Raw genomic sequence first — 24,180 nt, forward strand, 5'->3', positions numbered from 1 at the left:
GTGGGGAGTCCTACTGGGAATCCCTAATCATGGGAAGACTTGTGCCTCACTCACCTGTGTAGTAAGTACTACCTGGTCCTAATTCTAGATTCTCAGAGAAGAAGCAACACAAACCAACAAAGAGTACTCAACAGTGAGGCTCTGCAGGAAGAATCCATCCGACCTAGGAAACCGCTCTCTGGCTCCCCCGGAAATACCCGCTTCTTTACACCGGCTGGAAACTGTTCCAGGGATTTTTCAGTTTTTCTTTGTGAACCTGTCACGGTTGTGATTGGGGAGGTTCATAGATCAGCTTCAGGACTGGCTTGTTCAGGGAGAGGGGAGGAGCCCTCCGCTGACCTTGGCCTGGTATGGGGGGGGAGCCCTCCGCTGACCTTGGCCTCGTGGGGGGCCTCGGCACAGGATGGACAGCCACGGGGGGCCGGGGCCGCCGTCTGGAGCTGTCTTCCTGAGCTGAAGGGCTCCTGGGACGGCTGTCCGGGCACGTCTCTGCTGGTGACGTGCTGCCATCTTTTCCATTTACAGTATCAAGCTGTTACCGTCATGAACGGGCTTCGCTTCTTAATGACGACTCACCGTGTGGGGGACCATGTGTGTTAGCGACACGTGTATGGCTCTTGAGAACGGTGCCCCAGACAGCACTGGGGAGAAAAGTCATCCATGCGGATTTGATTTTTCTGATGAAAGTCGGGAAGGAAGTATGTCACTTCTAAAGCAGATTGGAAATACATTAACTCAGAAATAACACGCCATACTTCACAGCCCAGAGGTGAAGTACCTGGGACATTTCCCCTTGTATTTGTCCAGAAGTTGGTGTAACCCAGAAACTAGCTGGTTTACCTCCGGTCTGGTACCGTCTAGACACAAGCGGAGGGCCCACAAATACATGTTTTTCAGAACAGTATTCAGAATTTGAAGACCATTATGTCTCAGTTTAGAGTAAGGTTAAAACCTTCTGCAATAGCGAAGACCCTTGTGTGAGATTCCATGGCTCTGGTCGTGTGGGTACTGCTGGTTCACGGTGAAGACAAATGTGAACTCGGAGCCGCATGACCAGAGCCCTCACTTTACGTTATGGGGCAGCCGTGGTTAAACGGTCACAGTACCTGTCTCCAGCGGCCGCAGCTGCCCTCTTACTGAAGAAGCGTATTGCTTAGTTTGCCGTAGGCTGTTATCAGGTAAATATTGTATTTTATGGCCCACAACATCAAACTTGTGTGTGTCCTAAAAGGAACGGCTCTTTTCATGGCAAGAGTCCTGTATGCAGGGTAAAGAGAGGCGGGTGTGTATTTTCTCTGTGAAGGAAAACCACCAGGACTTCTTCTCACTTTGTCTGAAGAGTTTCCCAAGTGGAAACATCAGCCAGAAGCTCGAGGCGGGGCTGAGCCCGCTGTGCTGTGCTTGCAGGGTCAGCACTGGGGCCGCACGCGGCCCCGGTGTGTCAGGCCCTGGCGCCCTTCCCTCCAGCGGGGAGAAGATGCAGGAGAGCTCGGAGCTCCGGGAGCAGAGGCCTGAGCCCGGGAACGGTTCGGAAGGAAGCGAGGCTGAGAGCAGGAAAAGTGGAAATATTTAGGGAATCTTGATCTCGCGTTCTAGGCCCCAAGCCTCAGCCCAGTGCCGGGACTTGCCCAAATCCCCCTGGGCTCCTGCTCGAGCTCATTCCCGGCTCTGAGTGTGCAGGGCTCTTGCACAACCTCATGCCTCTGGGCATGGTCTTCCCACAAGCTGGGATGCTCGCCGCCAACCACCCACACGCCCCTCCTGACTCATCCTCGGGGCAGCTCGAAAGGGGCCTTGTGACCCGGGAAGCCGCCCCCTGCCACCCGGTCACACGTCCTCGCTGTGGCCTCACTTGCTTTACCTCCTGGGAAGTCATGGCCGTTAGTGCCTTATAATTACAGGTCCTCGTTTACCTCTGATTCCCTGTTAGAATGCGAGATCTTGGGAGTCAGGGAATTTGATCTCCTGGATTGTGTTTGCAGCTCTTGCATCTGGCCCAGCGACCAGCACAGCGTCATAGATGCTCACTCACATTAGCTGTGTATCCTTAGAGAGAGACCCAATCACCTATCATTTTTAAAGGCAGAACCGGGCTGCTAGTCACTGATTACTGTCTGCTCCTAACAGAGTAAAAATTTTATGCAGATCCAGAAACAAAATGAGGAAAAGATAACGTTTCCAGGAGCAGAGGGAGGGAAGGAGCTTCAAAGAGGGGAAAACAAATGAACCAGAGTCAGATGTTAAAAAGTGAGCAAGGACTTTACAAGGGGCAGTGAGGAGACGGAAGGCTTCGTAGTGAGATTTGGGGGCCAGTAAAAAGCTTGAATACCAAATGTTACTTTGCGCTGCCAGAATCTGAGGGCCACAGAGACCGTTCAGCCTGGGGAGTGATTTTCGATTGAACCAGATTCAGCAAACACTCGTTGGTTTCGATTGTATAGAAAGCACCGGGCCAGGTGTGTGACACATTCAGAGATTTTTTTTCTAAGAGAAGCTTTAGATTCTCAAGAGCTTACAGTCCAGTGAGGAAAACAGAACATTCTGTAATGTGACATGTGCACACTGTACTGCGGAACGTCCGTGAGAACATAGGAGAAAATACATCAATTCCTTCTGGGCAGATCTGAGTGGACTTCATGGAGGTGGTGTCATTTTGAGCCGGGCATTGAAAGTTGAGTAGGTGCATGAGAGGAGACACATCCAGATGAGTTTATATTGTAAAGACAAGCTGAAAATCCTCAGCCGGTCTTTACAATTTGCACTGGGGAGCAACTAAGGGCTTTGAACAAGGAAATTTTTTTAAATGTGTCCCATTTCTTTAAACATGATATTATTTTTATATACCCTGTATCTAATACGTCCAGTATTGGAAGGGTCTATAGGTCTCTTTCTTCTGTTATTTCTGCGGCTTCTTGCTCATGATACCTTGTTTCCATGCGTCCTTTGCGATTTTATTTACTTGCTTTTTTTTTTTTTTTTTTTTTTTATTGTAAGCCACTGGTATTCCTTGGAAGTTTGTTCCTGAGAATTCCTGGAGGCCTGGGATGAAGGTGGCTTCTTCCAGAGAGGGTCTGCTCTGCCAGGGGTCTAAAGAAATCACCATTCTGGGGCTGTTTTAAACTGCATTCAAGGCCTGGGGGTTCTTTTGTTTTCTTTGTTTTAATCATCCTGATGACAGCAATCTGGGTTGTAAATCTGCACAAAAGGTCAGTTGTGGTTTCACCTTCTCTGGACTGATTTTCTCCCCTGCTCTGCTGAAACCAAGGTAACTCCCTTTGCAAGGACCCAGCAGCACACATGAGCGGACGGTTTTAATGTCTGGTCCACACTGGGGGCCTTTGGGGAGGGTCTCAGCTTTCCAGGGAAGGGTCTATGGTTATTACGCTCCTCACCTTAAGCCAGCATGGGGTTTCTTCTTCTGTCTCTTGTTTTTATGAGGCCATGAAAACTGAAGCTCATTCTCTAGCTTCTGGAAAGTTCCCTCAGGATGAAGCAGCTTTCAGAGCTCTGCTCTCCACTCTGTGTTCCCCCCTTTATAAATCCTTAACTCTTGACAGTGTTTCAGTGTGTTAGAAAATGATTTCTATAATCCATCATTCATTTTTTAATTGTTTTCAGTGGAGGCTCGAGATACCTAGCCAGCCCTCTTACATGAAACAGAAGTTCTAGAATAAGATTTGTGTTTTAGGAAACTAGCTACATAGAGGGGGTGTTGGAGGGAAAAGTTAGGAAGCAACTGTAATAGTACCAAGGGCAAGTGACAGAAATCTGAACCAGGGCACTTGGAGTGGAGTCTGGGGAAGGATACGTTCCATTCTGGGCTTGTGCTCCAGGTGCTGGTGGATGTGTCATAATAGGGGGTTGGAAAGAAGTTTCTGGAACTGGGAAGAGATGCATTGTAGTCGCCCCCTGCACACATGGGGTGTGAGAAATACCCCAGGGGTAGCCGGTAGACGAGAAGAGAGGAGACAGACACTTGAGAAGCGCCTACAGGTTAGGGTCAGATGCAGGGACAAGGGATGTTAGTGGACAGACCAAGCAGGAGTGGCCAGGGAAGTGGGAGACCCGGAGGAGCAGTGTGGTGGGGGCAGCCTCCGGGGAGGCCAGGGCTGGGGACTGAGCAGCGTTAGAAAGAGGCTCTGGGGTTTGGTGCTCCAGTGACCACTGAGGGCCTCCTCGGGCTGGTGTGAGCACGGTGCAAGGGGAAGAAGCAAGACTGTGAAGGGTGGGAAGGGAAGAGAAGAGGAGAACAGGAAGACAGTGAGGCTGGAGGCTCAGCTCGTAAGGCATTTGGTGATGAAACGGGGAAAATGGCACCTCAGTGATGGAGGAAGTTCCCTGGAAGATGGTCTGAGGACAAAAGACGTTTGTCAGGAGCCCGTTGACGAGAGGAGGAGATTTGGGGGTTGAAAGTTCAGGAGAACAAAAGTAGGGCTGTGGGCTGTGGGCCTGGGAGGAGCCTGGAAGGAGTGGAGTCTTGAACACTCGTTGGGCTTGGGTAGTATTTCAGGCGAATGGAAGCACTTCCCCTCCCAAGTCAGAGGTGGAGGACGGGAAGGCGGAGCGACCACAGGTCAGACGACAGAGATCTCTGGGACAGAGAGATGGTGAGAGACAGGGAAAGAGCTGGGGGCTGGAGCAGATTGGGAAAGGGCAGCAACCTTTATTGGAGTGACCCTTGTAAGGAACCAGCTTTGTCTCCCCCAAAAGTAAGAGCAATGAAAAGAGACAGACATGCCCAGATCTGGGGCTCTGCGACTATGGAAAGTCACGTGGCCACCCAGCACATGCTGCAGGTGCCTCTCGGGTCTCCTGCCCCACCTCCCCGGGTCCCACAGCCCCACGCGGGCGCCACGCGGATCCCTTCCCTGCAGCTGCAGCCGTGTCTGTTTCATGGAATTGCGGCTGCCTCCGCCTGGGGGGGACGGTAAATACCTTGGTCCTCTTCTGTCATCAGTGTATGGAGAAGTCTTTTGTAACTAATGGGTATTCAAAAAATGCTTATGTCCTCTCCAAACACCAAAACTAGAGCCCATAGGATCCAGCAGTCCCACTCCTGGGCATATGTCTGGAAAAGACTGAAAGCTCTAATTTTAAAAGATACCTGCACCCCAGTGTTCACTGCAGCACTGTTTACATTAGCCAAGACATGGAACAACCTAAATGCCCATCAACAGATGAACGGATAAAGACGATGTGGTCCATGTATACAAGGAAATATTACTCAGCCGTAAGTAAAAAAAGAATGAACTAATGCCATTTGCAACAACATGGCTGGACCTGGAGATGATCATACGTAGTGAAGTAAGTCAGACAGAGAAAGACAAACATCATATGATATCACTCATATGTGGAATCTAATTAAAAAATGATACAAATGAACTTATTTACAAAACAGAAACAGACTCAGTCATAGAGAACAGACTGGTGGTTGCCAAGGGGGAGGAGAGATGGGGGAGGGATGGATTAGGAGTTTGGGATTAGTGGATGCAAACTTATTATATATAGGATGGATAAACAACAAGGTCCTACTGTAGAGCACAGGGAACTATATTCAATATCCTGTGATAAGCCATAATGGAAAAGAATATGAAAAAGCATGTATGTATGTGTATAACTGAGTCACGGTTATGTGTATAACTGTACAGCAGAAACTAACACAACATTGTAAAGCAACTATACTTCAATAAAATAAAGAAAAAAATGTCTACTGAACTGAAGAGAAACAGGAAACCCAGAAGATGAAGAAGGCTCCAAGGGGAGAAGGTTCTGTCCAGCTCAGAGTCAGGGTGTGAAACGGCGGCATGAAAACCCGAGAGAAATAGAGAAGGGAGGTGACAGTCCCTCCGGATCCGCTCTGGGAGCTCTACTGGTGGGTGGTGTGGAGCTAGAAGAGGTCAGAGGTTCGAAGGAGAACAGCCAAGCGTGGAAGAGCAGCGTCTTCCTGCCGGAGGAGGGAAGAGCTGCGGTGAGAGGGGTTCTGATGTCGGGTGAGACACTCCCCAGCCCTGACCTTACAGAACCCGTCTTGGCCTAAGATTGTGGAGACAAAGAAGGGACCTGGGTTCAGAGAAACGAACCTCAGCCTGGGACCCGCAGCTCGGTACCAGCCAAACAAGGGTTACTCCCCACCCTCTGGTGCAGGCCTCCCGTCCCTGGAAACGTGTCAGGACAGGCGTTGCTCGGGGGCCCAGGCCTCACTAGGCCTCCCTGCCGTGAAGGCTGGCAGCTGACACTGGCTTGTCGGGCGCAGCGCACGTGGCAGTGTGTCCCGTGGGCCTCCGCGGTCGCTCCCTGAGCCTGCGGTGGGGAGAGCCGAGCCGCCTGGATGGACGGGGACCACAGTCTGGGGGGACAGAGAGGCGGGCAGGGGTTCCAGCGAGCATGCGTCCAGGGTGGCGGGCTGGGCCACGGCCGGCAGGGGAGAGGACGTGTCCAGACGCTCCTGGTAACCGTGTAGGCTGCAGGCGCTCTCCTGCCCGCTGCTTTGCAAAGATTTTCCATCCCTGGGGGGGACTTCTCCCAAGAGCAGCTTAACGTGAAGACGGTACACTGGGAGCAGCGTGCAGCCGCAGTCAGGCCTCCGGGATGGGTGTCTCCCTTCAGTTACACTCGTTTGCTTGCACTGTTGTCATGAAGAGTGTGTCAGGGTCCCTTTCTGCTTTCAAAACAAATGTGGGGAAACATCTGGCAACCATTTTCCTTCTTCCCCATCAGACCCTGCAGTATAAACATGGGCATGGAAATGAGAGCAAAGCCTGAAAATGGCCCCGACTCCCAGCCCCCCATCGTCTCGCCAGCCTGAATGCCAGGCCGTCGGAAAGAATGCAGCGCCTGGCAGGGAGGAACCTCCCCAAAAGCAAATCCGGGCTTGGAATGCTGGTGCTGGTGCGGAAGGCCTCATTGTCCCTGGAGCTCTTAGTGTGGGTTTCTTTTCTTTTGAAAAAGGTAATCATTTTGAAAAAAAGAAAAGGGAATTGGAATCTATTTCCTGACTCATGTTTTTGAAGGTCCAAATGATGCATTTTTTTTTCTCAAGAGAACTCCAACTCCAAGTAAAGGTCCACGCCTGTGGAAGGGGGTGATATGAAAATATTATCAGTTTTACCCGAATCACAGAATTTAATTGTCTTTTCCTTTCCCAGTCAGTGCCCTTCTTACTACTTGGTGCTTGCTACCAGCACTGTCCTAGGTACAGGGACATAAAAGCAGGGCTTCTTTTGAGAAACCTCCCCTGCTTCAGAACAAGGCAGTTACCATCTACTTAGAATGAGGAAACTAAAGCGTAGTCAGGATTATCTTAACTGGTAAACCTGATTGTATCACATTTTGACACCCCAGTACAAAACCCAAATCGTTCTCTCCGTTTTTTAAAGCTATTGTTAGGATCACATACTGTGCACATCAGCAGTTTTCTCCCCATCTCAGAGTTCCACCTTACTGTGGGACCCACAGCATCCCTCAGGTGTCCCGGACACGGTGTCCCGGACAAGGTGTGACATGAGGGGTCGGGAGGCTCAGGCACGCGGCCTAGAAAGAACCAGCTCCAGTGAACTCCTGATTCAGTCGGGAGAGTGTGGGATGAAGCAACAACCAAAAAATGTACTTAGAATCTGTCAGTAATAGGTTTTGCCCGCAGTTTTGAGAAGTTGTAAACCAGCCTCGGAAACTTCATGATCCCAAGAACACTCAGAGAAAGGATGGGTGTAAGTCAGCCTAAATTTCTGGCTAAATTTGGGAACCACAGACCAAAAGCATAAGAGCCAATCACCTTTCTCCTTCTTAGAGTTTAGCAGTTTAGGCTTGGGGAAATTATTTGAAATTATGTTAATCTAATTGTTCTGATTTTTTTCACTAAGAACTCATATTTCAGATTCCTCCACTTATTTACCAAATTTTTCTACCAGCAGAGCAGGGTCACTGGGGGTGGAAATCAATTACGCAATAGCCTATAAGGTCTGTCTTGAGCAAATATACCATTTCTGCTGAGCTTTGGGGGAATGTGGAAACCTCACCACACTGGGAATTCTGATTTAAAATGGTGTCCGCATTTCAGAGATGTGGAAAATAAGGGTCATGGGGATGAAATGACTTACTTAAAAGTGACACAGCTGCTTTGCCGCAAAACTGGCACAAAAACAGGTCTGGAAGCCCAGTCTTGGGCTACTTTCTGGTTTTTTTTTTTTTTTTTTAACTTTTTATTTTATATTGCAGTATATAGTTGATTAACAATGTTGTGTTAGTTTCAAGTGTACAGCAAAGTGATTCAGTTATACATGTATCTATTCTTTTTTTTTAATTCTTTTCCCATTTAGGTTGTTGCATAACATTGAGCAGGGTTCCCTGTGCTATACAGTAGGTCCTTGTTGGTTGTCTATTTTAAATAGAGCTGTGTGTACAGGTCAATCCCAAACTCCCTAACTATCCCTTCCCCCCACACCCCGCCGCAACCATAAGTTCGTTCTCTAAGTCTGTGAATCTGTTCCTGCTTCGTAAATAAGTTCATTTGTATCTTTTTTTTTTTTTTAAGAGTCCGCATTTAAGCGGCGTCATACATACGGGGCTAGCGTCTTGATGCCGGTGTTTCCCCAAGATGCTTCCCAGAACACTGGGCTGAAAAGTGAACAGGGATGGTGTTTCCCGAATCATGGTAGAATATTCTCAGTTTAAAATTTTCCTCCCATAAAACAATGAATTTTTTAATCTTTTAGTGACTCCTACCACCTTTCGTCTCGATAATGAGACGGATGCACCAATGTAAACATAAATTTTAAAAGCTCAGAAATAGGCTGTCACAGATTTCTTTTTCTTGGACGTGTGCTCGTGACTGCTTCACAATCGCAGGCATACAAATCATTTTCTTCTAGTAGCATCGTGGTGTTTCAGTGATAGAATTAAGTATAACAGTGTCACGACTTCTTGGGCTCTAAACCCTGGACAAGTTTGAACTCACCAGCCATGTTCAAGGCCCGTCTGATTCCTTGAGGTTACAACCAATGGAGGTCATTGAAAGTATATTTATAATCCATACCCTGTCCCTCTCCTAGGAGGATTAGGACTTCTACCAACAAGAATTCATCCCAGCCAGTCAGAGACGGTCCTGAACAAAAGAGGGTAATACACTTTGGGAATTCTGTTAAGCTGAATGCTATTTCCACGCTGGTCACCATGGTGAACAAAATAAGCAGACTGAATGATAAAGGGGCAGGGAGAAAATGTGCTTTCTGTGGAATTTGGTCTGCTCCTTGTGATGACCAGCGTGGCCACTGTGAAGCTTGGTGACACCATCTAGTCCGACGCCTGATGAAAACGGGGCTTCGATCATTAGCACAATGGACAAAGGAAAGTACAGACTATTTTTGGTGCTAAATGAGGAATAATATGAAGTGATAGGATATCCTGTATGTTTATATTACTTACCTTGGGAAACGAGCTCTGATTCCTTTTCAGAGCAAGTCTTGAGAACACACTTGAATCACTCAGCCTCCTCCGTCTGGGAAAATAGCTCAGTCTGAATTTCTCTGTGGAGTTAGACAAGAGCTAATTGCAAAAGGATTAAAACCTTGAAAACTGCTTTGTTCAGCTGATTGTTTCAGGTTTCCTTTTGGAGTGTGGATGATGTGTTTATTTGACATAATAAATACCACCATCCGCTTTGTTCCAGGAACCAAAAGGCTGTGTGCTTGCCCGAGGAATTTCTCCCTTGTTTACATGTGAAGAAACATGGCTGTGTTTTATGGGATGGGCCCTGGCAGCTTCTTTCTTAAATAGGGAATGCAGAGAGCTGTGCTTTCCCCACACGCGTCTGAGTACAGAAAGCAGAAAATACCCTTCTGCCCTCGAGATGCCAGCTGCTTGCAGCCCCAGAGAGCGGAGCAGACGGCAGGTGCTGGGAGCCTGTGCCCTCCACTGAAGGACCTGGCCTGTCCGGCTGGGCCTGGGTGCTACGCTCCTTCAAATCTGAGACTGGAGTGTGCCGCGGGCACCCCAGATTGGGGAAGGGGGAAGGACAAAACAGAACCACTCTGCCCCTCAGCCAGATTAGGAGCCAGGACACTGAGGAATCAAATGACCACAAATCAGGTGACCAGGAGTGTTTTGGGCTTTTTGTTCTTTCCAGAAAGATGCCCGGCCCCATGAGGAGGGCATGCGTGTGAAATACAGGCTTTGCGGTGACTTGGAGTGTATGCAACAGAGCAAACTTTCCAAACAGCTGCAAGCTGTCCGGCCCCTTATGATTTCCAAAAGGCGCTCCTTAAATGGGCATAAGTGCTGGATGCTTGGGGAGTAAAGGCAGAGGAGGCTGAGTCAGTGACCTGCTTGGGGGGAGGGGGTGGGGAGAGAGAGAGAGTGTGTGTGTGTGTGTGTGTGTGTGTGTGTGTAGGGGGAGCCGTGGGCGGGGCGGGGTTGAAGCGAGGCTGCAAGCTTAGCAGAATGTTTGACCCAGACAAAGAGCAGCTCTAGCAACCAAATAAGGAAATTGGCGCTGCAGGATTTCAGAATAGAAGCGAGTGGAGATCCGAGGCAATCTGGGAGAGTAAAAATAAGCAAAGAAAAATGTCAAAGGATTTTGGTGTCACTTGCTTACACAAAATACACAGGGAAAACAGGATCTCTGGTCTTTCAGCAGGGGTGAGAAATACACATTGCATCTCTCCCCTTTTGTAGACCAGTGTCTGAGAGACATTTAGAAACGCTTTGAGCAGCTGAAATAATAAGCATTCCCTTGTTAAACATGGGAAAAAACACAAGCTGTACGTTAGAAGCACCGTGGCACTCCTTTTCTGTATAATTGATGAAACTTTTAGCTGAAGATGATGAATGTTTCCAAGAAGTCACAAAGATATCTCGACTCCCATTTTCAGACGCACCCTGAACACGGAGCGTTAGTTGTGTCCTTTGAGAAAAAGCGCACCTCTTCACAAATGAGGGAAACGTTTGATCCAAGTGTGTTTGTTGGTAGGTAGTGAAGATGTCAAAGAAGGAAATTATGCAGAGAAAACATCCGTGCCTCACGTGATCCTCTCAGCCTCATCTCCCAGACCCCCGCCAAAGTGTTAAATGATCTTTGTTACTTAGTAGTATGAATTAACATTTTATTTTGACACTTTTTTGTAGTGTGGGTGGAGGAAGGCGGAGGTTTGGAAGAGGAATTTCAGGATAATCCTAAACAGATTGAGAAACACCTTTTTGTGCCACAAAACCAACACGGAGAAATGATTTCTGTTCACCAAGCAGTCAATATATTTATATTCAAAGCGAGGAATAGATATAGGGCATTCATCCTGGATCAGAATTTTTTAAATCCTCCGTAACTTGATTGTTGGTAACTTGAAGGTAGGCAAGGGAAGGAGCCCCCCCTTCCACTCCCACCCCAAATACACAACTGGACAGCCCACACTGAGTTTTGAAACTTCCAGAACACTGCCTCGTGGGAAGGGAGAGTTTGAGGAGAGAGCTGGCCACAGGGCAAAGGGCGGGAACCCCACAGCCCACAAGAGCACTGCATCAGGCTGGGCTCAGGGGGCACGTTCTGGTCTCAGAAGTAACCGCTCCACACTCAGGAATGAACCCTACTCATTGAGCCTTCCCTATTCAGGAAGATGGCAGCCTTATGAGAACATGTTTACCATCACTAACAAAGAAGTGAATTTAAAAAAAAAAAAAGCAGTTTAGCTATAAATGTCAAGAGTTATACAAACAGTATTTGTTCTCAGAGTCCTACTTTTCAGTATGTTCCCTGAGGAAATAATTCAAAAGAGGAATAAACATATAAACCTGAAAATGTCTCCTGTAATAGCTTTTTTTTTTTTTTTTTTTTTTACAATTTCAGAAGAAAGAAGCAAACTAGAGCCAAAGAACATGGAATGTTAATTCCCTTGTCTCAAAGAATAGAATATTATGCAGCCACTAAAACTAGTTGTGAGTCAGACCGTGAGGGCAAGTACGTTTATGAGAAATAATGTAATGAAGCTGAAACGTTTATACAATGACACACTATCCACACAGCTATGCTTCCAAGACGGGAAACAGGAAAAGAACATGGAGAAAATATTAGTGTTAGTGCATTATGAATATGGATACATTTTTTCTTGCCTTTATGAGTTGTACTTTTTCATAATAAACACCGTTTAAATTAAAAAAAAAAAAAGTAAGAGTTTCCAGGGTAAGAAAGAACTGAAATTTCAGACTTTATCTGCACAGCAAATAAGCTCACGAAGTTCTGTTTGTGTCCTTAATGATCTTGTAACAGCCTTTGTGATTTTGAGAACGGTGATTTCTACTTACTAATAATATGTCAATTATTTGTAAAAACAAAAACAAAAACAAAGCTAGCTGTAGTTCTCTGTGAGAAAAACAAAGGAAATGTAACTGCAGAGACTTCTGGGCATTTCTCTGTGATCTGGTTAATGTGGGGTGACCAGGGCTGGGGGTTCCGTCCAGGGTTCCCCAGCCTCGCCAGCAGCCCCCCAGTTTAAAGAGGAGAGGATACAGGATGCCCACACAGGGTGATGTCAAAGCGCTGACCGGCATCGGGTAGCAAACCTCTGCTCACAGCCAGAGCAGTTCATCCAATCTTCCAGTCGGTGCTTCAGCTTGGTTGGTCCCTCTACTACTGAAAGGAATTCCAAGGACTTCTGAGTGATGAGAACGCACTTCGCATAAGTCAGCTCATTTGAATTATTCTACTTACAGGGAAAAGCTAACGCAGACTTAGAACAATGCACAAATCGTTTACATGCCCTGGCATCAAAAAGCGGAGGAGCAAAGAAATAAATCTATCTTAATGGAATTTCCTCTGATGACTTACAATAGTTATTTAATAATTGTAGATGTTAGATGTAATCTCCTCCAGCCCCCTCTGGTGCAGGTTTAGAACACTGAGACACAGGACTTGACGTGAATCGTGCGAGATCTCACAGTGGGTTCATGCTGTAGCCAGCACCTGGGTTGAATGCTGTCTTTAGGTCCCTAAAGGAGGTTTTTCTATCAGGGCTCCACTTGCTGCCCTTCCCTACTTGCCCCCTCCTGTGGAGACCCAAAGAGCACTGCCATCAGTCTTGTTTTGATAGATTATGAGTTTAAAGGAGCTTTAATCCATGTTCTTGACTCAGTTGAGGCGACGCCTTAGCGGTTTGCTTCGTCCAGTTACTCGTTTAGAATATAAACTCCTCGGTGGCCGCACGTGGCCGTGTTTCTGAGCAGTGACGACGGGAACCGCTAACCGTGTTGGCAGCCGTGTGCTGTGCGCTGTGCCTAGTGACCCTGGGCACCTCCGTGAATCCTCACTGTGCCCCGTGTTGTGGGCAGTACTACTGTTCCCATTTCTCAGAGGGGGAAACTGAGGCTCCGGGAGGTTACACAACCTGCCCAGAGACATAGCTAGCAAGTGACAACATCGGGATTCAGACCCAGAGCACGAGCTCCTAAACGTGAACATGCCTTCCTTCAGTAGGTGTGAATGAAAGCTTTGGAGGGTACACCTGAGTATCACAAGTAGCTGACACTTCTCTTGAACGTGTCTGAAGGTATGAGAAAGAAGTTCCACTTTCATTGAGAAAATGAAGCCAGGTATCCAAGTGGCAATTTCTGTTTGAATAGGAGAATGATAATTACTGAAGCAGCTCCAAAAATTACCTGCATCAGTAAAAATTTGGGAGGCAGACATGTAAATTTTGAAATGTTATATATGTTGTCAGTAAGGAATCTGATGATGCCACACTTACGTATGAAGTGAGGGTCTCAGTGAAAATTGTGGAGTAATAAATGTCTGTATTTTCGTGGCTTCTGGGTTCTTCTACATCAGTAGGGACAGAGATTTGGCAGGTCAGATGCTCTGCGTATCCACAACATCCAAGTTCCAAACATAGCTGATCCAGAGCTGCACCCATAAGAATCAACTCGGTAACTTACAGGACGGGGCAGGGGTCCAGGCGGGGCAGGTTTGGGACTTTCTCTCGTCTTCAGCTATCTGGGGTATTTAGTGGAATCTCCATATAAAGGAACAGTTTGAAGGAAGTATCTGTACCCACTCCATCCCCCTCCCCAGACTAGTGGAAAACAGACCCCGGTGCTTCCTCTCAAATTAAATTTGCATGTTTGAAGCTCTAAGCTGACCCTAGAGATGGGTGTCCCAAGCCGGCCCTCTGCCACATGTCACCTGGTGAATTGCATTGCTTACATATTTCTTTGTACCGTTAAAACCATGGGATACTAAGTTTTTGGGGCTGTTTATCCCCTTTAGTAAAATATTTTGTATATGTAGGCAGACCTCATTTTATTGTGGTTTGCTTTACTGTGCTTCACAGGTAGTGTGTTTTTTTTTTTTTTTTTTTTTTACAAATTGAAGGTTTGTGGCAGCCCTGCGTTGTCAGATGATGGTTAGCCTTTTTTAGCAATGAAGTATTTTTAAATTAAGGTATGAACATTGTTTCTGAGGCACAATGCTATTGCACACTTGATAGATCACAGTATAGTGTAAACATAACTGGTATATACACTGGGGAACCAAAAAGTTCCTGTCACTTGCTTTACTGCAATATTCACTTCATTGTTGAGGTCTGGAACTGAACCCGCAGTATCTCTGAGGTTTGTCTGTGCGTATATATACATATATAGGTATATGTACACATACCTGTATATGTAAAATACATACGTGTATTATGTTGTTGCATATATTAAAAATATATACAAAGATACAAATATTTAAACGATAAGATAAACATAAGGAGAGGTTTTAGTATTTTTTGTCACTTCTCAGTGGATTGTCACTGAAGACCTTTGCTCTCTGCAATACCCCAACACCCCCTGGAAGAGTTGCTACAAAAGTGCTACCTACACCCAGGCCAGAGTGGGTTGACCTTGGGCCTGATCCCAGGACCATCCCACTGGAGACAGCCTTAGGGATCACACCATCCAACCCCTCCACTGAGCAGACAAGGAGACCAGGAAATTAACGGACTTTTTTGCCTAAAGACCTCATTTCCAAGAGGACTTAGGACTGGATGAGATCTTTTGTTATATATATATATATTTTTTTTTTTTTTTTAACTTTGGGTTTATTTATTTATTTATTTATTTATTTATTTATTTATTTTTGGCTGTGTTGGGTCTTTGTTTCTGTGCGAGGGCTTTCTCTAGTTGCGGCAAGCGGGGGCCACTCTTCATCGCCGTGCGCGGGCCTCTCACTATCGCGACCTCTCTTGTTGCGGAGCACAGGCTCCAGACGCGCAGGCTCAATAATTGTGGCTCACGGGCCCAGTTGCTCCGTGGCATGTGGGATCTTCCCAGACCAGGGCTTGAACCCGTGTCCCCTGCATTGGCAGGCAGATTCTCAACCACTGCGCCACCCGGGAAGCCCCTTTTGTTATATTTTAAGCCTGGTGTACGTAAATTTTGCGTGCGCATGTGCGCAAACACACACGAGGTGACAGGTGTGTTAATTAGCTTGATCATGGTCATCATTACACAAGGTAAAGTTACATCACGTTGTACCCCGTAAGCAAGTAAAATTTTTTATTTGTCAATTATGCTTTAATAAAGCTGGAAAAGATAAATCAGTCTAAAACATAGAGTCTGAATAGGTACATGGAGACAAGGGACCAAGCTTGGAATTGTTTTACCGAATAGAGGTGGTGTTTTGGTAGCGGAAGTGCTCTCTTAACACCACAAACAAGTTGAAATTGAAAAGGGACCCTTGAGGGATTTAAAAAGTGAAAAGCAGAACATTCTGCAGATGAGGTGGACTGACCCAGGATGGGTAGGGGTTCCAGGAGACATGGCATCGGGGGGCCACGCAGGGGTCAGGAGCACCCCGCTGCCCTCAGCCTGGCCCTCCCTCCTTCTCCAGACAAGACCCAAGGAGGTCCAGCTTCTAAATGCATCACGCTTTCCGTTAAGCCTTTTAAGGGTGTCCCAGTGATCTGACGATTGTGCCTCACCTACGCTCCAGTAACTCACTCTCAGTGGGAGAGACGTTCGTGTGAATGAGCGGCTGCAAAGCACCAGTTGTTAACAGCTGACTCTGTCCACCCGCGTAGACGGTAAGGAGCCTGAGAACATAGGACCTTGTTTTCTTCTTTTAAAAACGTGTGACGCCTACTGCCTTAGGTTCACACACAGTACAGCCCTGAAAGGAGGCGAGGGGGCAGACCTGCTTTGCAACCAATGAAAGTGTGCAGGGCGCAGACGATCGACAGTTAGGGCTGCGCTGGGACTTCCGTGGGCCCCAGACTCTTCTGCCTTCATGGGTCCCTTTCTCCATTAAAAAAATTTAGAATTATATTTTATAACAGCATTGGCATAAAGATGGATGGAATCCAGGCTGGATTCATTATTATATAGTCATCACGACGACAGTCCTTTATGTTCATTTTTTTTCTTCCGAGTTTAAAATTATCTAAACTTTAAAAAATTTTCCGTGGGCTGCGACAAGTGTGTGGGCCCGAGCCCCGGCACCCACTGTCGGGTGAGCTGGCCCTGCCCAAGGTTACAGATGATGACCGTCCTGACCACGGCTGCCCTCCTTGTAACCCGGAACTAGCCCCCTTCCACTTCTGTTTTTCTAGATGCTTCTCTCCGAGCAACAGGGGGGCTTGAGGACTGGGTGATCCCTTTCTCCCTAAGTACCACCTCCTGGCCCGGCCAGCACGCCCCGCTGGGCTGCTCACTGGACCGTGGCATGCTGACCCCGAGGCAGGGCACCGAATCCCAAATTACTCCCCCTGCGATGCGCCTCTGAGCTCTGAAATGGAGCCGATCGGAGAGGAGAACTTCTGTCCGGCCGGTCCATCCACTGCTGGGACAGAGGCTTTGTAGAGTGTCACAAGGGCACAGTGGCACCAAAGTTAGGCCAGGCTTCTGCCCGTTGCGCACGAGGGAAGGCGGCATCTAACGCTGCCGCCTGTCGGCTCAGGACCTGAGAGTGACAGTGGCTGAGATGTGTCTAGACCCGTCGCTAATACATCCATCTCCAGCGAGGCTTTTTTAAATTGAGGTTGTGCTCTGCAGAGGCTTGGTCTGAAGGAGGTAGGGCTGAAGTTAGTCTTTATGGTGGACGCTGTCTTTCTGCTTTTCTTGCGTTGAAAACTTTACTTTCCAAATGTCACTTTGTCAACTTTGCTCCGAAATTACAACTTGCTTGTTTGTTTTTAGGTGTTTACTTACACTCATTTAATCTTTGCATCAATCATGCAAGGAAGATAATAGTGTCTTCATTTTATAGATGAGAAAACTGAGGCTCTTCTTTGTTTTTAGTCTTTTTAAAAAAATTTTTATTTTATATTGGAGTCTGGTTGATTAACAACATGGTGTTAGTTTCAGGTGTACAGCAAAGTAATTCAGTTATACACATACATGTGTCTATTCTTTTTCAACATCTTTTCCCATTTAGGTTATTAGAGAGTATCGAGCAGAGTTCCCTGTGCTGTACAGTAGGTCCTCGTTGGTTATCTGTTTTACACAGAGCACCGTGTACAACTTTAAAACGGGCGCCCTAAACTCCGATTTCCCTCAGCATAGTCTTCTCTCTTTGGACGCTTCATGTGCCACATTTCATCACAATTCATTGCATATTATAAAAAAAAAAAAAAAGTCCATCTGAAAACACTGCTGGGCCACTCGGTTCTTTGAATCGTTCTTTGAAGATACGATATCATCCCATTATGTGACCAAATTACCTCAAAGTCAGTTAACTCTAAGGTTACTATCAGCAAAGAGAAAAATATGATGCACTGTTATAAGAGCAGCGATCTCAATTCTTTGGAACAATGGGAATATTCCTTATACCTAATGGAATCTTAGGGAAAGGTCTTGATTTTTTTTCTCTTGAAATCTAGTACTTCGTTGTATCAGGGGCCCATAACAGGCAGTGTCAATATTAAGTCAATTGTTTTAACGATCAATCACATAAACTATATATAGATAAATTAATTTCTTAAATTACCGGTGTTACCAAATATTTGCTCTGTGTGTCTTAGGGTATACAGTCAGGGGATTTTCCAATATAAAATGCATCTATTAAATTTCTGTTCTTAGAGAACATTTAATTGGAATATTTGACTTCCCCTTATCGCTCGCTCTCTCTCTTCAGTCCCTTTCAGTACCAGAGTCTAGGTTCGCACATTTTTTGTGTCAAAGATCTATGCCATAAAATAATCTCAACGATCCTCTTAGTAGCTGGAAATCTCTGCTAGAAAGCCTTCCCCTGCAGCACCCAAGCAAATTCCTGTGTATTTCCTGAAGGAAGAAAATTAAGCACTTCAGATAACATAATCCCATTAATCTGAGCCAGAAGATTAGCTTATTAATTCAAGGGAATGGATGGATACTCCAGTTGAGGAAGTGACGGATTCGGTAGGGGGAGGGTTTCAGGGGTGGGAAACAGCCCTCTTTTCATCGCCGTACACGTGGGCCCGGCTGCACCCTGTTGGGCTCCTTGGTTTCCATGGCACCACCCACAGCAGATCCGTCACCAGGTTGTTCGACATCCTGTATTTCTGGAAGCAACAGTCGAACGATGGCTGGTCCGCAGGTTTTCGAAGCATCCAAAGGAATCTGCACAAAAAGCAACACAAGATTCCTTGTTAGGGTGTCACCAGAGGTAACAGTATTAAGAGAAATCTCACCCATAACTTCATGAACTGCCACTGCAGTTAATATAAAATGTGACATTATGGCCTATGTGTCTGTTATCAGTGACTACATTTATAGGACTCAGCTGAAGGTTTTTCTTACACAGGATGGAGTTAAACTAACAAGCCAACTCATAGCAGTATTTCATCATTCACTCAGGAGAGTCACAGAAAAAGGCAAAAGACTACTTTTGACTCTGCCTTTTCAGTAATCCATGTGGAATCTGTGGGTGATTCCGTCGGAGCCAGCATAGCTCATTTGATTTGGAAGAGGATACTCAGTAATGAGTCAGATTCTTCTGTGGGTGAAGCAGGACATGTTTAGAGCTGCCTGAACTATTTCAAGTCAAGCAGACGTTCTTGTGCACAATGCAGCTTGGCGAGAACAAGGATTCACTAATGGAGATCTTAGTGTCCCGAGGTTGTTAAGGGACTTTCCGTATGTATGTACTTTTCACTCCAAAGTTAAGAATCCCTGGAGTTTGGGTTCTGGAGTCAACAGTCTATGCTGTTGCTTCTCCCCTGACCTGCTCTGTGTCCTTGGGCAGGTTACTAACCTCTCCGTGGCCACTGTCCTCCATGAAGGGGGCGTGATGGTAACAGCCGTACCTCCCATGGCTTGTACAGGCACATAAAATGGGAGAATGTGTGTGAAATGATCAGCACCATCTCAGATTATTGCTTTTTACTCTGCTCCTAAGTAAGTACTGTGTTTTGTTAAAAAAAAAAAAAAAAAAAATTCCTTAGATACTGTAAGGATATAAACATACACATTAAAGGGGCAAGAAAACCAAGGCCACCCACCACGTACTGAGCCCTGTGTCTCGTTTATCTTCGTTCGGGCCAGCCAAGGGAAATGCCTTTCCTCCACTTTACAGATGAGAACACAGGAGCTCTGTGAGTTCAAGGTCACGGCAACAGCCTTGGATGGACCCGGGCTGTCTTGTCTCCAGAGCCCAGCCCTTTCAGGCACCCTTCCTCAGGCCCCTGCTGGTCTGAATCTGTGATTCCCCTGGAGTCCTTTGCAGGTTCAAGGCCTAGTTTGCTCTGGCAAACTCAGTCTGTTCTTTTGTTTACAACTTCACGATCTTTCTTTAACCTCCATGACTGCAGCCCTTCTGGGGACCGTGTTCCCTCTCACTTAGTGTTTTACGTCCACTGGGCTCTAGTCACTTTTACACAAGTACACACAATCCCCTTTGTTTTCCCCTTGGCCTTTCTCCCTGCCCTTAATAAAAAGTTATGTACAAACCAAAGAGCCAGAAAGTTATCTTGGCCAGTGGGATACACACTGTGTTTTTATGTTGAAAGTATGAATTGTCCTTGGAGGTTTGCCCTTTCCTTCTCCCCCAGAAGTCCACATTCATGGTCAGATACTGCACGGGGCTTAGCCTCCTGAGAAGACCCACGTTTTTAAAGATTTCGCACTTCCGTTAAAATAATTTGGTAATTGTTGATACGGAAACAGATGTTTCTTTAAAAATGCTGCAGTTAATTACAAAGAGTGCAAATCCAAAGTGGTCCAAGACTTCTTCTTTTTTAAAGAGTAACTTTTTTTTTTTAAAGGGAATGCTATTTATTTATTTATTTTTGGCTGTGTTGGGTCTTCGTTTCTGTGCGAGGGCTTTCTCTAGTTGTGGCAAGCGGGGGCCACTCTTCATCGCGGTGCACGGGCCTCTCACTGTCGCAGTCTCTCTTGTTGCGGAGCATAGGCTCCAGATGCGCAGGCTCAGTAGTTGTGGCTCACGGGCCCAGTTGCTCTGCGGCATGTGGGATCCTCCCAGACCAGGGCTCGAACCAGTGTCCCCTGCATTGGCAGGCAGATTCTCAACCACTGCGCCACCAGGGAAGCCCCCAAGACTTCTTGAAGGTGCTCATTTTAAACATGAATAGAATGAAAGGTGATCTTAAGCATTCTCCTCTCAGAAACATTTTCTGAAAAATAATATTAGTTGGAACCAGTATCAGGTAAAATCAGTAACTGCTCTACTATTTTCCTAGTCTGTTCTTGTTTGCTGAATGGGGTTGGGATTCCTTGCAAAAGTAATCTCTACAACTGAAGAAATGGGCCACTGAGACAAGATCTTGTACCTTTTAAAAATACAGCAAGAGCTAAATCAACAGGTTTTTAAAAATAATATCAAAGCACCAGAAGTGAGTGGAAATAGACCCTTATGCTGAATTGCTATCAGAACATCTGTTACATTCACCATCAATCACTCGGCGGAAATACATGCCAGACCATTGGCCAAGAATCTTCTGAGAAAATCTCAAGGTTTTGGTACTTTTCATTAAAATATTATTTTAAGCAAAATGCCTGAAGATATACTAATGTTCTTTTACTGCTACCTGTAAATAAAAGGAAGGAAAATGTAGATTTTGGCTTTACATGTTGGAAAAGCGTGGTTGGGCGCCTTGACTTGTGGTGGTAGTTTTTCTAGTGGACATCTGGTGAGAAGGCATGGACTTGATTTGCTTATCGTATCCACTTTATAAAATATCATCACCAATGCCGAGCATGTTTGAGGTAGGGGCCGTGTGCTACCTGCCAGCCGTCAGATCTCTGTGGCTGGCTTCCCTGCCAGGATCTTGTTTGTTCAGTGAATACCATTTGTTTTGAGCTGTCTTTTGCTGCTGTTTTAGTTTTTAACCACCCTGAGCTTCATTCTTTTCCTGAGAATGTGAAAAGGAGAAACAAGGAATGATTTGAAGGATTAACTTCACCCATTCCACGCTCCTCCCCAAACAGACAATTGAGCAAATTACTTCATCTCAGATTAAATTTGCACGTTTGAAGCCACAGGTGTTTGAGCCCAAGTGTGCAAAAGTGACCCTGGAGACAGGAACCTTAGAGGAGATTCTGCCAGATGCTCCCGGGGGCCAGTGGGAGTCCCAGAGTGTAGCCCTGGGGGTATGAGTGGATGAAGGTGTGTTCTCTACCCCTTCCTGTTGCCCTAAAGCCACAGAGCTCTAAGTTTTGGCTCAGGGAGAGAGAGGAGAAAATCTAAGGAGAAGGTTCCTGCTCAGGATCTTTGGAGTACACAAGGGGATGCATGTTCTTTCTCAAGCTTGGCAGGATTCCTATCAGTATTGATAACAGTTGTCACAAATCTTGGACGTGCCAAAGTGATAGCTAAGATGTACCCACGCCTCCCCCTCTGCACGCCTAAAATCTTTAAAAGTTGAAAGCATTAAAATACATAGTATTTTGCACCAGTTCTGAAATCCTCCCAGATCTGACCTGTGAGAAGTTGAAACTGGTTCACATTTCTGGGCTCCTGTAGTAGAAATAAGGCAGTGATGGCGGATCTCTGGGTCATCCTTCCTTGCTGCCTCTGGAGAGGAGAGGAATTGGATGTTTCCTGGTAGTTCACCAACCCTGTGGGTCTAGTTCCTCCTACACACTCTCCCAAGCTTGTGGTGCTGGTAACTCAGCCTTATCCATTTCATTCTTTCTGCGCTTACGTTGAGAACGGACTCCTAAATCATAAAATCACAACACTTAAGAACTGTAGCTTTAAAATTCATCAAATTAATCCCATTGCTATGAAAATTTTTTAAAACTCCAGACTTCCACAGTTAATGGCACAGACCACTGAGTCCTAACTCCCACTTCAGAATGTCAAGTGCAGCCTTCTGGAAAACCCTGCAGTGCACCACTGATGTCATTCTTGCAGCCCTAATGGCCATTTGCCCGGGAGTGAGCACACCAAAAATTGAAAGAAAAGCAAAGTTAAACAGTGATGTACTGAGCTTTTTACCCCTGTTCCTTGCAGAAATTGAAAAGAGAATAATGCCTTGTAGTAGACCTGGAAAGATGACTACGGTATATTGTAGGTTAAAAAAGAAGTAGTTTACAGAATCATATGGAAATGATGATCTAATCTGTGTGTTGAATATGTGTTGAAATGCACAAACAGAAAAGTCTGGAAGAGGATACTGCAGGCTGTTAACAATGTCTATCTCTTGAGGGTTGAATCACAGGGAACCATCCTCTTTGGGTTTACTGTTTGAGTATTTTACAGACATCATTTTTAATCTAAAAATCATTAACACTATTTCAGGGGGAGAGAGAGAGACGTAGAGTTTCTGTCTCAGGGCTGTGAACCCAGAAACCCTATTGTTCGATATTAATACTGAAGACAGGAACAGAATTACTAGACCAGTTACCGTGGCCACTGGCATTCAAACCTAGATGGCATCTATTGGCGTTTTCTTGGTGTCCATTTTACAGAAAGGGCTAGACACAACCATGGGTGTTCAGTAGATGCGATGTGTTAGCATTCATCCATTCATGTTCGTGACAGTTCCTGGTGTGTAGAGGAGATGTGGACTTGAAGGTCAGGGAGCACGCGGTGTAGGAGGCACAGGCCAGAAATAACTGCTAACCCAACTGCAGGGGATGTGCGGAGCCAGCGGCGTTCTGAGCTGGGTTAGTGAAAGGAGAAGTCGCCGACCTGGACTTAGGGGTAAGCCCACGGGAAGTCACACATTTTACATAAGAAATTAATTGTGGAATTAATGAGTCCATTTCCTCCTTGGAAACAGTTCTATAGAAACTTCCGCGTAGTAGTTTAAAACGAGTGACTCAGGGCCTCTAGAAGTTTACGACAGAAGATCACAGGATAGGCACCGTTGCTAAACCAGAGCGCCTTGCGCTTCGTCCCCTCAGGGCCCCGCAATTCAGTGACGCATTGATAAGCGGAACAGAGTAAACGGTTAATGGAAATCTAGAAATTATCCTCTCTCTTCCTTAAAAAAGTAAGAAGCATTCCACGCGATCAGTGTGCTTTGGGATTTAAGTGCTGCACAGTCTTTCTGATGGTAGGTGATGGCGCGCAGGAGCTGGGCTCCGACCCACCGGCCCAGCCCGACGCCCGCAGCCCCTCCCTCCCGGGCCGCCCCCGCCTCCGCCGGGTGTCACTCCATCCCGCTGGAATGCCGCCCTGGAGCAGAGGTCCTGGACTTTCCTTCTCAGTCCAGAAACGAGAAAACTCAAAACCTGGGGCAAATCACCCGACATGCAGCCAACATCCCTAGTGGCCTAGAAAAGAAGTTAAACTCTTTCCCGTTATCCATCCCTCCTGGAAGTGCCGGCGGGAAAGCCCGTTCGTCCAGGTGCTGCCCGGGGCGGGGGCTGCCACCCGGGAGGCGGAGGCGGCGCGCGGCCAACCTGCGGGGCAGCCCGCTTCTCCCCTCCCCCTCCTCTCCCGCTCCCCTCCCCCTTCTCCCCTCCTCTCGCCCCCCTCCCCTCCCCGCCCCTCGGCCCAGGCCGCCCCGCCCCCTCCCCGCCCCCGCCGCCCGTGGACTCTTATTGCCCCGGCGCGCGGGCGCGGCGTCAGGCCTCCCGAGTCGCCGAGGCGTCTAGTTCGGCGTGCGGTCCACGGCGGGTCCTCCCGCACGCTGGGGGTCCCGGAGCGGCGGGGCACGGCCGGACGGCAGGTAGGGCGGCGTGGGGTGGGGCAGGGGAGGAAAAGGGGGCCGGCGGGCAGCAGCCCCGCGTTCCCGCCCCGCCGCGGCCCCTGGCGGAGCCCTCCCGGCCCTGCGG

The 24,180-nt window shown here is 47.0% G+C and overlaps 2 protein-coding genes across 11 annotated transcripts in view; one reads left to right on the forward strand and one right to left on the reverse strand.

Moving 5' to 3' along the window:
* The window catches only part of PALLD (palladin, cytoskeletal associated protein), a gene marked incomplete at its 5' end in the record, with an annotated part of 365,468 nt that overhangs the window by 262,074 nt on the left and 79,214 nt on the right, over positions 1-24,180 (forward strand). Inside the window, one exon of one of the 6 annotated variants that reach the window (XM_082402091.1) lies at positions 23,936-24,074. The exons of the other annotated variants lie outside the window; for them this stretch is intronic. Of the gene's footprint in view, positions 1-23,935; positions 24,075-24,180 lie in introns of those variants that run through there. 6 annotated transcript variants of the gene reach the window in all.
* LOC309633373 (uncharacterized protein) lies at positions 17,217-23,815 on the reverse strand. 5 transcript variants are annotated; one of them, XM_082402167.1, is made up of 4 exons: positions 22,803-23,815; positions 21,874-21,967; positions 19,190-19,250; positions 17,217-18,555 (listed from the first exon to the last, which is right to left on the reverse strand). In XM_082402167.1, exons 1-4 carry the CDS (start codon positions 22,815-22,817, stop codon positions 18,369-18,371), a joined length of 357 nt encoding a protein of 118 aa, XP_082258293.1. In that variant the 5' UTR covers positions 22,818-23,815; the 3' UTR covers positions 17,217-18,368. The 5 variants fall into 5 exon arrangements, 1 of the variants encoding a protein (XP_082258293.1); XR_014247470.1 differs by having other exon boundaries at positions 17,217-22,112; XR_014247471.1 differs by lacking the exon at positions 19,190-19,250 and having other exon boundaries at positions 21,874-23,815.

The sequence above is a fragment of the Balaenoptera borealis genome (genome assembly GCF_965194805.1).
Source record: "Balaenoptera borealis genome assembly, chromosome: 8".
NCBI lineage: Eukaryota > Metazoa > Chordata > Mammalia > Artiodactyla > Balaenopteridae > Balaenoptera > Balaenoptera borealis.